Source organism: Camellia sinensis, chromosome 3, assembly GCF_055761805.1.
Source record: "Camellia sinensis isolate YWXY chromosome 3, ASM5576180v1, whole genome shotgun sequence".
NCBI classification, from domain to species: Eukaryota; Viridiplantae; Streptophyta; class Magnoliopsida; order Ericales; family Theaceae; genus Camellia; species Camellia sinensis.
The window spans coordinates 14,523,465-14,537,813 of record NC_138963.1 but is presented as its reverse complement, the minus strand read 5'-3'; the positions used below and the strand labels follow the sequence as shown (position 1 = coordinate 14,537,813).

At 34.0% G+C, this 14,349-nt stretch overlaps 1 protein-coding gene across 4 annotated transcripts; it reads right to left on the bottom strand.

Annotated features, from left to right (window-relative positions):
- Nucleotides 1-1,927: 1,927 nt before the first annotated feature.
- LOC114270165 (Cysteine proteinases superfamily protein) lies at nt 1,928-7,851 on the bottom strand. 4 transcript variants are annotated; one of them, XM_028211598.2, is made up of 8 exons: nt 7,673-7,851; nt 7,415-7,580; nt 6,810-6,906; nt 6,155-6,218; nt 5,623-5,728; nt 5,450-5,504; nt 3,297-3,350; nt 1,928-2,298 (listed from the first exon to the last, which is right to left on the bottom strand). In XM_028211598.2, the coding sequence occupies exons 1-8, from the start codon at nt 7,692-7,694 to the stop codon at nt 2,155-2,157; spliced, it is 708 nt and encodes a 235-aa protein (XP_028067399.1). In that variant the 5' UTR covers nt 7,695-7,851; the 3' UTR covers nt 1,928-2,154. The 4 variants fall into 4 exon arrangements, with proteins under 4 accessions (XP_028067399.1, XP_028067410.1, XP_028067418.1 ...); XM_028211609.2 differs by having other exon boundaries at nt 6,819-6,906; XM_028211617.2 differs by lacking the exon at nt 5,450-5,504.
- Nucleotides 7,852-14,349: the final 6,498 nt, after the last annotated feature.

The following is a 14,349-nucleotide window of genomic DNA, read 5'->3' as shown; positions in this document are numbered from 1 at the left end:
TGAAAAATTATATTAATGTCCGTTTATTTGTTTAATAAAGGCGAAAAAATAAAAATAACTGCACAATTCTTAAGAGGCATTATTGTAATACATTTAATAATTAATACAAAAAAATTAAACACAAAATAAAATACAGAATACACGTAAATAATAAAAAACTTATTAATAAAATTCACTTTTAAAATAATCTATATTTACAAAAGTAAGCAAGCATAACATGGTCCATCATATTATTCTTTTGTTATTTATTAATTTATAATTTTATTTAATGGATATTTTGATGTTGTGTTTTAATGGTGTGAAATAGTTCTGAGTTAGCATGTGAAGATGAGTTTCAAAAAAAAAAAAGACTATGGTCTTGTTTGGTTGTATTTCTCAAAAAATTTTGGAAAAAATTCTTTACAAATAAGTTTTTAAAAATAATCAAACCAAACAAATTTTTTCAAATTTTTTTTCCAAAACTTGCTTGGTTTACAAATTTTCCAAACAAATCTCTCTCTCATACACATCAAATCAATCACTTTTTTCAAAACTCTCTCTCAAAATAATTTTTCAAAACATCTTTTGAAAAAAAACCAAACCAAACAAATTTTCGTACTTTTTATCTCAAAACATGTTTCAGCAGGAGAAGTCGGATGACTATGTGGTGACCAAGAAGGAGTCGTATACTGTTAAGGAGTTTATGGAAGTGGCATTTGGGTCTGTTGGGTTGAATTGGTGAGACAATGTTGTGATTGATAAGAGGTATTTTAGGACCAATGAGATTGATAATTTGAAGGGCGATGCGAACAAGGCCAAGAAGGTTCTAGTTTAGAAGCCTAAGGTTGGCTAAGAGAGGTAAAGTACTTGTTGATGATGGGTTTATAGATGCTCAGTAACAGCCTTGATTCAGCCATTTTGTCTTTTTTTTTTATTCTCTAAATTATGGTTCAATTTTGTTTTTAGTGTTTTGAATTTTTGTTTTTATAGCTATGTTCCAGGGATAATATAATTTGATTACAATGTGCGTACTGTTGTTAAATTTAAACTTTTGATGTTAATGGGTTGTTTGATTGTCTTCAACCCTCATTCATTTGATATGAATGGATATGGAGCCTGGCCCAGCTCTGGATCTGGCAGGTAAAAAAAAATCCGAAAGTGATTCATAATTCAATAATTATCGTATGTATTTGAACAAAGTCAGAGAAATTTGTAAACATAGTTAGAAAAATTTCTATTTCTCTACATTTCTCTGATTTGAATTCAAAAAAATTTCAATTTTCTCTGGCAGTATGAATTTTCTCTAGTTGTGATCACCAAAGTGTATTGCACATCGTGATTGGAAAGGCAGAGAAATTTTTTAGTTTGAACCCAGAGAAATTATTGTAAAAATCAGAGAAATTCTCTGAATTGAATTTTCTTTAGATATTCTCTAAGAAGTGTAGAGAAATTATCTGGATCGATGTTGAAGGAACATTATGAAAATATTGAATGTCTTTTATATTATAAAATCTTAATATTAGGACTCTAAAAAAATTCCCATTGAATTATGTGTTTGATTATGATTTTAGTATGGAGTTGTGTTTTGAGTTTAAAATATTAAAATTAAAATATTTATAAAATAAAATAAAATATTTAAAATAAAAAAAAAATTAAATAAAACTTATAACTATTTTCTTCATTTTTTGTTTATGTAATATTTCTCCAAAATGAATTACACAACAAAAATTAACATTGTAATGCAATTATGAAGTATTCATATAGGATTGGTGGAAGCACATGCCTCATTTTTAATGCACGAAACGAGGACCTAGATAGGCACTTTTGATCACATATGTCAATCCAAAAACAGTACAATTTCTTCCAAGAAAGAAGCGGAATGCTGTTTGAATCTGGGCATCTGTTTCATAGCAACCCATGAGAGCGAGAGAGAGAGAGAGACCAAGTCTAATCCAAATAACCCAAAATCTGTGGCCAAAAAAGAAGCCAAAAGTTCCAAGTCTCTCTTTCATACATACGGGTAAAGAAATAAAAGAGAAAAGGAATAGATAATGTCAATTTTCTATGATTACAACACAACATAATACCACTGTCTAACTTCTCTCGCCCTATAATGACTAATACTAATTTCAATGTCTTTTTTAAATACAAAATTGAATCAATGAACATGAGCTTTCAGACAAGTAGATCATAGTGGTTCTTACCACTATACACAAGCCTCACAACTTTCCTTGATTTTCCTTTTCTTGAACCCTTACGAAACTCAGTTCCATACTCTGCAATGGGAATAAAACCAGAGCCCCATCCACCTTTTGTATGCTGCAATTTGATACAAACTGTAGATTGTTAGGCTGAAACAGTAAAACTAATCAGTCACCAAAAGCAAGAATGAATTACTATGTGAGCACAACTTTTGTTATATTTATTTTTTTTTTTTTTAAATGATAGAAGGTTAAGAGCAATGCTATAGACCACTAATTTGCCATCACTAATCCCACCATTAGTGAGGTGGCAATTGAAAAAAAAACAAAAAACAAGGCATAAACACAGTGGGTGGGACCCACTGTCACATCTGGGTCCCACCCACTGCCATTATGCCGTGCTTTTTTTTTTTTTTCAATTGTCACCTCACTAGTGGTGGAATTAGAGATGGCAAATTAGTGATCTATAGCATTGCTCAAGGTTAATTTAGCCATGACATTTCACTGCAATGCTCACTAAGCTAAGGCCACATTCCAATCCTCAGTGCACAAGTCAGACGAAGAAATCTAGAAAAAAGCCTCTCTCCAAAAGCCCAATGTGGAACCGCTGCACCTATGGATCCCATCCATCTAGCATACTATGTTCTATTGATCCAAAGAAAGAAGAAATTCCACATAATGTTTAATGCACTTGATGGTCACGAGAACTGCTTATCTTCCAAATCCAGAATTATGACAGCTTACAGTCCCTTATCAAAATCATTTGCAATTCAGCATAATGAATACCACTCCGGAAATCAAGTCCATCAACACATCTAATTTTTCCTTTTTTTCCCTTTTTTTTTTTTTTTTTTGGTTGTTGATATGTAGGTAATGGATTTAATCTTCCCAGCAATGCATTTAAAGAGTTCCAATGACTAATTAATCATGTATGAGATGCACATGTAATGAACAAAATATGTCAATTAAATATATATTTTCAATGCTAACATCCCAACATAGTAATATGTAACTAAGAGCCCAGACTAAACAAAAATACAGCTAAAGCTATTTATTTCTCAACTTTTTGCTGATTTACAAGTATCAACATGAAATAATTGTTCATAATCAAAATACCTCGTGTTCTGGTATGTATACAATGATCGGCTGGCAACACAACTTTGATAGCACCTAGTGGAGAATATGATCATTGGTCAGCATATAGAATTAGAAAAATCAAGAACATACACGGTGAACTCAACAATCTAGGTATTGTCACATGTGATGCACAAAATACCTACATGTAAGAATAGAAGCCATTTCCTTCCTTACCTTTTGGGTTCTTTTTAAGGGGAAGTGTGACATTTAAGAACTTTGTCCTACTTTTTTTGGTCTACTCCAATGGCAAAGAACATGAGACATGAAACAGATATATACATGCCAATTAAAGATTAGAAAGGTTCAATGCACTTTCAGATAAATCAGCGAAGGATATTTGAAGGACACTCAAATTTAGTGACCAGTTGATTTGAGTTAATACACAATTTCGGTTCACTAGAATTCAACTGCCATAATATTTCTCATTCCTCATGCACACCCACTTTTAAGGTTCAATATACACTGCTTTCATATTGATATGTGTTTGGTTTCAATTTTCTGGAAATTAAATTTTTTATTTTTTGTATTTTTTTATTTTTAGTGAATATTTTTTAAATTTTAAGCAATTTTTAAAAATTTTTAGATACACCTTACTTAGATGTATCTAAAGAGTAAAATATTTGTAAAAAAATATTTTAAAAAATCAATAAATACACAAAAATACAGAATATGTATTGAATTCTCAATTTTATTTATTTATTTATTTTTAATATTTAGTGAATTTTCTAAATATTTTTTTCACAAATATTATACTTTTTAAGTGTATTTATGTTAGGTGTAACTAAAAGTTAAAAAAATTTCTTAGAATATTAAAAAAATTCAGTAAAAATAAAAAAACACGAAAAACAAGAAATTTCAATTTTTCTAGAAAAGTGAATCCTGAAAATCCAAACCAAACGATATCTTCTTTTCACATTGTGTTGTATTCCACTTATTAGTTATATTATAAATTATCCTCTCCATTTTATGTTCAAAGACTGGTGAGCTTTAAGAAACAGGGAGGCAACCTAGATCTTGGAGGAGTAGAAGGCATTCAACAGATTGTAGAAGAAGAATTGCCACACTGAACACATAGAAGTGAAGAAAGAAGGGAGACCTACAAGAGAGAAGTGTTTTGCTGGAATCATCAAAGCAAGGTGCTTTCTCACAGAACCTCCAGTCATACTGTTTGTTTATTCTACTTTCCATTTAATTCTGCATCAATTGTCTTTCCTGTGTTTGTCCTCATGGGAAAAGAAGGCGGCGCAAGCGATGCACAATACATCCCTCTTGTTAAGTTACTAATTTTCCCAAAAGCTTAAACTATTAGGAAATGGGCCCAACAATGTATATCAAGCTATCTAACACCCTCCCTCACGTGCAACCCCGTCTTACACGTGGAGAGAAACAAAGAAGTAAACAACCAAACAAAGAGAAAAAAACCAAACGGGGACGGAATACCAAATGCCAACGGAGAGACTTGAACCCAAGACCTCTCTCAACCTAAGTTCTGATACCATGTTAAGTTATCAATTTTCTCAAAAGCCTAAGCTATTAGGAAATGAGCCTAAGCTATTAGGAAATGGGCCCAAAAATGTATATCAAGCTATCTAACAACCACCCACCCCCCCCCCCCCCCCAAAAAAAAAAAAAACAACCTTCTTCTGTTGAAAAAGGATAACAATGCCAAATCATGTGTTACGTCTCCTCTCATTTCTATATTGAACCTCAAAAATAATGGAGGAGTGTGGATGACACCCCCCCCCCCCCCCAAAACAACCTTCTTCCGTTGAAAAAGGATAACAACGCCAAATCATGTGTTACGTCTCCTCTCATTTCTATATTGAACCTCAAAAATAATGGAGGAGTGTGGATGACAAAGACTGTAAGACACCAATAAAGCAACCATTTTGCATAAATTATAGCCAATATCAAGGATAGAAAACTCAACTCAACAAGTCTTAATCCACTATAATCCATCATCTCCAATTGGAATTTTGTAAAGCCATATCATTGGCCAAATTCAACTCAAGATTAGGAAGATAAAAAATAAAAAATAAAAAAAGAAAAGAAAAGAAAAGAAAAGAAAAAATTAAATATACAATGGTTGAAGTGCCAGAACAAGGCAGGTGTGTTAAAAATACTCTACTAACCAGAAGCTCTGACTCTCCTCCCCAGAAATCAGGCCGTCCAATGCGTTGGCAGTAACTACACATGGGTAGTTGTTAGAATAACATGAATCACAGCAACTAAAACTTGCAGAACTTTTTTTATATAAGCAAAACCAATAGAACTTTACAACCGGTGCCAAGTTAAAGGGCCTCACCGTTTCAAAGACTCCTCAACAGTGATTGCAACCAAGGCCTCTTCATACTGAAGGCGTTCTTTATCATTATCACATAGAACCTCCTTTACAGCCATTCTTAGTTCATCTGCAGTATGTGCCATAGTGAGTTGCCTACAAAAATCATGGCAATGCAACCACACAACTCTCAAAAAAGCATCTCTTTTGGGTGACTCTCAGTTGCACAAGATTGGAAATGATTTCCCATTAAATAAATAAAAAATAACATGTATAAAGCAAATCTAATAGGAAGGGGGGAAGAAAGAAGGGAAAATAAAATAACAAAAAGATAAGCCTAGTAATTTTTTAGTTGAACTGCTAAATGAGAGGCCTTTGGAGTTCCACAGATTCAATTACAAACACACACCATAAAACCTTGCTGCCTCATGTGGCTGAGTTCCTGTCTCACATGTGTTCGCTTTCAAATGATTTTAATCATCACATGCATGAATATTGTGGAAACCGAAAGGACCTAAATGCAAAAAAGTGAATTATGCAGGACTGCAATGCATACCTGCATTTTCTCTTTCTTCTCGCGGATTAAGTGCAATTCCCTTGTTGAAAGCCATTCCTTTGACCTGATTTCATAAAATTAGAAATGCAGTACTAACAGAAATAATGGAGAATTGTTGAGTTACTACAAATAATCCATAGAAGCTCATCACCAGGAGAGGAGAACTTCCACAAGTGGCAAAATGCATTTATTTACACCCAATAATGTTCTACATATATTTATGTCAATTAACTGAAGTTAGTGTAGCTTTAGTTGTAATATCTACACTGGATAAGCATTTGCTCACTGCAGGCATGTACATGCTTCTAGTTGTAATTAAAGTAACCTTTACATTACAATGTCATTTGTTAGTGGTTTTAAATAATTATAAAGAAACAAATAAAAACAAAACAAGGAATTAAGTGCCTCCGTTTCACAATCATATTTAAAAAAAATTCCTTTAATTGCTATTTTTTTCAATTAAGACCACCAATCATAACAAGCAAGTTAGTCAGCGGAATTAGTAAAAACTTTTAAGAGGTGTATAGTCAGGTTATGACTCCACTCTAGCTATGGCATCCCACATCTAAACATTATCATTATTACTATAAATGGGCATAAAACTACAAAAAAGCATTGCCGAAGCACCACCTAAATGGTGGGGGGCGGAGCAAACCATCAATACCAATGCACGAAATAGACAGCGTCCATCCCCGGTGACTTTCTGAACTGCATAGCGCTCCAGCTTCTTCATTGCTGGTGAAGCTCCACCTCTAGAAAACAAAATCATGGAGCGAAAAAGTTGTTACTAATCTAGACCACAAAATATGAAATCGAGGATTCATTATTATTTCAAGTAAATTTCAATCCAAGTGCTGATAACATATATATATATATATATATAGTACGAAGTTAACAGCAAAAGAAAGCAAATCATATTACTAAAAAAGAGCAGTTTTTTCATGCATAATATTATGGAAATAACATCAAAATCTAAGCTTGGACGATGATTTACAGAGTGTAACAGTGATTTTCATAGACATAAAAGAAAACCAGAACTGTACTGAGCAAGTTTGATTTTCATTGCCCAAATAAATCAAAATTTGGAACTATGGTCTTCAATAATTGCTAAGAAATCGCAAAGTTATGAGATGGGTCAATTAGGTATTTGAAACATGGAACGATAACAATAAAAACCCATTACAAAAACCGGGTTTCAAATTTGGGTTTAGGGTTTTGAAAACTAAATAACAAAAGCTGTGTGGCCAAAGAGGGACTTACAGAGACGATCCGATTCTAGCGAAAAATCGATGAGTGTTATCGCTGAGAAGCGAGTTGGGACGGAGTCTGATAGGTGAGTTAGGCTTGTGACTCGATATTGAAAGAACTGGAGAGGAAACGAGTTCGAACTCAGCGAGTCCATGTTTCAATTGCTGAAGCAGAGTCTCTGTCAAAAGACTTTGATTGTTAGTACAGAGAAATGAAAAAGAAAACTTACATAGAAAATGAATGTATATATAGAAGTGAAGACTGAGTTACCATTGGAAAGCTTGCCCGCCATGAATGAAATCTGCAAAAAGCTTTAGCTACCCGCGAAGCAGAGAGCTAGCTGAGAGATAAGGGCTGAACCTGAAAGACGTCGTCGTTTCAAATTGCACACCATATCATTTCTTTATTTTAGACCTGCAAACATCATTTGTTTTATTTTATTCCGATATAAACTTTCAAACGAGCAAAATAAATTAATGAACGCAAAAAAATTATTTAAATATATATTTTGTTTAATTATTTACATTCAAATGATTACTTTTTATTCATAAATTTATATTCAAATATTTAATTTTTATAAAAAAACATTTATATTAAAACAATAAAAATAGTGTATAAATGGAATTATTCTTTCCTTTTGTTTTAGGATAAATTATACTTTATTCTTTTTATGTTTAATCACTTTTCACCTTGATTTAAAATTTATTTTTTCCTATTTTGACTCTTCATGTTTTAACTAAAATTAAATTATGTTTAAAATTAGACAAAAAATATCACGATAACTACTATATAATATATAATATATATTATTATATTAGAATTTGAGATGCGAGTTCTATATAATAAAATATTTTTATATAAAGTGATTGTCAATATTCATTTTGAGTCTAATTTTGAACATAAGTTAATTTTAGAAATAAATTAAAAAAAAACTTGAAACACATAAAACCAAAGCGAGAAAATATAAAATTTAAACGTCAAAAAAAAAAAAATAGCCAAATAAAATGGGGACAAAATGTAATTTAATCTTGGGCAAATTACACAAATAGTCCCTATAGTTTGGGACTTGTGTCACTTTGGTTCCTGACTTTTTAATTGTGACACATTTGTCCCTAAATTTTGAATCTTGTTCCAAATAAGGACAATTGAAAATATCATTAGATTTTTCAAGGGTAAAATTGTCAATTTGATAAAATATAAACTAATTTGATAAAAATAAATGTCAAAAAAATATTTTTGAATTTTTAAAAATTATTTCTACCTACTAAAAATAAAATTATGTAAAAATGATAAATTTTTTAGACATTTATTTTTTTTTACCAAATTAATTTTTATTAAGTGTTTGGATGATGATCATGTAAAATTAATTTTAAAAAATTAATTATATAATTTTTATTAATTTTACATAATTTTATCATTGGTGGATAAAAATAATTTTTAAAATATTAAAAATATTTTTTTGACATTTATTTTTATCAAATTAGTTTATATTTTATCAAATTGACGATTTTACTCTTGAAAAATCTAATGATATTTTCAATTGTCCTTATTTGGAACAAAATTCAAAATTTAAGATTAAATGTGTCACAATTAAAAAGTCAAAAATCAAAATGACACAAGTCTCAAACTATAGGGACTATTAGTGTAATTAACGCTTTAATCTTTGTTTTATATTGGGTAAGCGTAAGTCACAAAAAGCCCAAAGGTTTGCATAATATACTTGTAATTACTTAAAATTTTAGAAGTTATATCCACTAGGCCAATGCAGCGTCATAACGGAGAATGAATTTTTTTCAAATGAGCACTTTTTCATTGTACCGTAAAATTTGTTTATTTTAGTAACATTTACAATTTTAACTTTTTTTTTTTTTGTAAGTAAATCATAAATTAAAGACAAAGGAATATAAATAAAAGGGGCATACCACAAATCCTACCAAACGCTATACAATAACGAAAGAAAAAACAAAAGACAAACGGGCAACACCATGGCACACCTATCCAAAAAAAGCAAGAGAAAATAGGCCCACCTGATAAACAGGACAAAACGTATAGAACAGAAATAATGCACCAAAATGATATGTTCATGGTAGCCTAAAGAAAAGAGAACAAATAACCCTACACAACCCGCTAAAGAAGTCCCCAAAAGCTTGAGAAGTTACTCAAGTTCTAAACAGATATATACATGTCACAAACCCAAAAACGTTTCTAGCAGCCATACACCAAATTTATCATACTTCCAAAATCTGATGCATAGACTACTTCCATGTATTCCAGCAATCACTAAGCCTAACACCATGCTTCCCCTAACCAGGTTGTGGAACTTTAAACAGGTTCAGGAGACTCATACAGACAATATGAGGACCATGAACACATGCCGCAACCACAAGAACCTGGTACAAAAAGGAGGCAAATAGATTTCCCTTGCACAGCCCGTAAAAGTAGGCAAAACCAGCAAAATTATACAGTTTGAATACAAGTGTTTTCCACAAATGGGTCCAAAAAAACACCAAATTGCATGCTACTAGCATCCAGAAAACCGTAGATTTGCCAACATCCACAGCAGTTGCAACACTCATCCACAAACTCGGATGATTAGTAAAACCTGTTCAAGTGTGAAGATAAATTGAGAACAACCAAACAGAGAACTACATATGCTTAGGATACAATAGTATGATATATATAATATGGGAACTAACATCACTCAACCCACAATATATAACCTCACACCACTTGGTAATAGATAGATAGCACACAATATGTAACCTTACAACACTCAACCCATATATATGGTCTCCACCATGCACTGGGAAACTGATTAGACACCTGCAAAAACAATAAGAAATATATATACAGATATATGTAAACATTAGAAGATTCTCTCACTTTGGATAGTAAGAGGGATAGTATTTGTTCCTCACAAACTCAACCCACAATGGTATATAGCAATCCTCACACCAATTACGAAGAGACTGTAACAATAACAAACAATTAGAAATACACAATATATACTCACTTCCACTCAACCCACATTTTCTGAACTCACAACACTCAAGCACCAGTTGCATCCACCAATAAATTATCCTTGACCTGATTTCAGGATAGAGTTTGGGAGTGTCACGACCCAAACCCGCCCCTGTAGGTTTAGCATCGTAACCGGCCAGTAATTCGTGGATTACCAAAGGCCTCTTAACAGATAAGCATATAATAAGGGGCTGCAGAGGCAATTATACAAAATAGACAAGGTCCAATGAGCTGTGATAACATACATGGGATAGAAGATTTCAAAACTTATATATACATAAGCATGTCAGTCGAAGGACACCAATATTTACAAACATTTACAAAAGTGTAATTCCCAGGACTCGACTTTACAAAACAGACAGAGACTAGCATAAGCACAAAAGCAGCCATGTAACTAGACTTCGATCGGAACCTCCTCGGGAGGCACAACGGTTGGCTGACAAAAACAGAAATGAAGGCCGCCCTGGTCACGCGCCGGCTCACTTACATACATAATATAAACTGTGAGCGAAAACTCAGTGAACAATAACAGAGTAAAGGGGTTTCAATGAATAAGTCCGTACAGATTCAGAAATCATAATTTAGTTTCGTATCAAATTCATAATTTGTCTAGATCGTATATAGAAATCATTAGGTATGCTTAAGTTTACGTGATACATCCATTAGCATTAACAGAGCAGATACAGAACAGATGCAGACACGTGAGGGTTACGAATAACCAGTTCCATAAAGGAACTTTCGGATCCGGGTAACAGAGAATAAACACGCTGAGCCCCATGATGGGGCCTCCGGTACGGGTAATAGAGTGCAGACAGATTAAGTTCCATGATGGAACCTCCGATACTGGGTAACAGCCAACAGATATCACATGATGCTAAGGATGTCACGAATACATATCAGAAATCGGACAATCATTCATTGTGCAGAACATAACATTTCAAAAAACGATTTTTTTTTCATCATACAGAAAATAAATAAGGTTGAACATAGCTTTACTATGTTATTACTCATAATTGGCCTTGCGACAGAAAGACGGAGCAGATTGGTCAACGGTATGCGGCACGTGACCTACATAACACATAACAGACGCACACTTGAAACACACGTTCTAATTGTACATAACTTACTTCGTTGGCTCTTAGTGTGTTTCTAACCTTTAATCCTCATTATGGAGTCTTAAACATGGCCTAGGAATGCCTAGGATGGAATGGGGATGCAAGAATGCATTGGAAAACATTTCTTAAAACTTGCTGAAAATGAGGTCTACGTTCGAGCATGGATTTCCTCGCTCGAGCGGACATGCAGACAATGAAGCTCTGCTCGAGCGTGGCTTTCCCTGCTCGGGTGGACTGTAAACTCTTTGAAAAAGTACTGAATGCATGATTTTCACGCTCGACGGGCGCCCGACCTACGCTCGAGCGTGAGACTCAGAACCTCGCTTGAGCGTGAATTCCCTCGCTCGAGCGGACTGTAAAACACACAAACTTCTGGGTATATGCATTTCACACTCGAGCATAAATCTCGACGCTCGAGCGGAGTGCATGTACTCAGAGTGCACACTTGAGGGTAAAGTCTCATGCTCGAGCATGGATCAAATTTCTGGAATTTCCAGATTTGATCACCAAGCTCAAATTCAACCCCAAATACAACAAACTCAATTTTCTGGGCCCCAAAACTTGAGAAAATACATGAAAACTCATAAAACAACATGTTTTGAAGATCATTTTACAAAATCGAAGCCCAGAAGTATGCCAATTGAGCAATATTCAACTTGAAACTTGAAATTAATTCATGAACATAACATGCATGTACATTTTTAAGCTAAGGCTCTCCAAAACATGATCAAATGCTACTAAATAACATGAAACTCATCGTGTTTCCAAAATTAGAGTGAACTCAACACATGCATAAAGGAATTCTTGAAAACCAATCTTCAAAATGCTATGAAACATGCATGCATGCATGGATTGATCTACTTCCTTACTCCTTAAGCTTGATTCTCACATCTTATAGCTCAAATTACATGAATTCATGCATGAACGACTTAAATCCACAATTAAAAGAATGAATTTCCTACATTAAGTCTTGAATTCCAAGTATGCTAACTCAATTTGCAAATTCCCTTCAATTCTTCTAACTTCCAAAGCCAACTCTTGTTGAATCAAAACTTTTCTCCTACTCTCCCTCTCTCTCTCGGTTGGGTCTTGTGGATGGAGAAGAATGGTGAATCAAAGTGTATGAATTAATCCTCAAACAATACTTTTGAAAGTGGCCCACTAATGGCAGGAATGAAATAAACTCAAACTAATGTAATTTAACATTATTTATTCTAATTTAATCATTCCGAACCAAATTTTGATTAGACCTACCATACAATTCTATAAATCGTAATTAGCACATAAATCAAGTCAATTTCTGATTCGGACGCCGATAAGGCTTTCAATTCGCAAATTGAAACTAAAACATGAATAGATCTTTCTACACCGAGCAGATAGAGACACAAAAATAATGCAATACACATGAAAATTAATTCCAAATCCCTCATAGATTACTGTTAGGTATAACTAAGCACGGATTAGCATTAATCATGGGTCGGGGTTGTTACAATCTTCCCCCCTTAAAAGAGTTTGGTCCTCTAAACTCGAATTACCTTCATTCTAGAACAACATGGGGTCCAATGGGAACAAATCCGGGTATCTCTTCATCATGTCTTCCTCTGTTTCCCAAGTTGTATAGGTTCCTCCGTGGTTTTGCCAATCAACTTTTACCAACGGTATCTCTTTATTTCTCAATCTTTTGATCCTGCGATTCACAATCTGGATAGGTCTTTCCTCATAAGTGTAGTCGTCCTTTAAAAGCACATGTGTTGGTTCAATGACATGGAGCGGGTCTCTCAAGTACTCTCGAAGCATCGATACATGAAATACATTGTGCATATGCTCAATTACCGGTGGTAAAACTACCCGATACGATACTGGATTGATCCTCTCAAGGATTTCATATGGTCCAACATATCTTGGCGCCAATTTGCCGTTAACACCAAACCGAGTTTGACCCTTCATCGGGGTCACCTTTATGAACACATGGCCCCCAACTTCATATTCCCTATCTCTTCTTCGGACATCAGCATAGCTCTTCTGCCGACTCTGTACAGTTTTTAGACGTTGCTGGATCAGTTTCACTTTCTCGGTTGTTTCTTGCACAAGTTCCGGTCCCAACAAAGGTCTATCACCTATTTCAGCCCAACATATCGGAGAACAGCATTTTCTTCCATACAAAGCTTTGTAAGGAGCCATTCTAATGCTTGAATGGTAACTGCTGTTGTACACAAATTCAGCTAATGGCAAATAGGTCTCCCAGCTTCCTTGGAAGTCCAATACACACATTCTAAGCATGTCTTCTAGAGTTTGATTGGTTCGTTCGGTTTGTCCATCTGTCTGTGGGTGATAGGCATCACTCAACCTTAGTTCTGTCGCCAAAGATTGTTGCAAACTCTGCCAAAATCTCGACACAAACTTTAAGTCCCTGTCAGACACAATAGATACTAGTACACCATGCAGTCTCACAATTTCATTCACATACAAGTTAGCCAATTTATCCGCATTATAAATGGCTTTGACAAGCAGAAAATGGGCAGACTTAGTTAAATGGTCTACAATGACCCAGATAGAGTCCATACCTCAAGAAGAACGAGGCAATCCCACAATGAAGTCCATGGTAATGTGCTCCCATTTCCATTCCGGTATTGGGAGTGGTTGTAGCAAACCAGTAGGTCGTTGATATTCAGCTTTAACCTGTTGGTAAAGTAGGCATCTAGCCACAAAGTCTGCAATACTCTTTTTCATTCTAGGCCACCAAAAATTCCGTTTCAGATTGTGATACATTTTCGTGTTCCCCGGGTGCATGGAAAACTTACTACTGTGAGC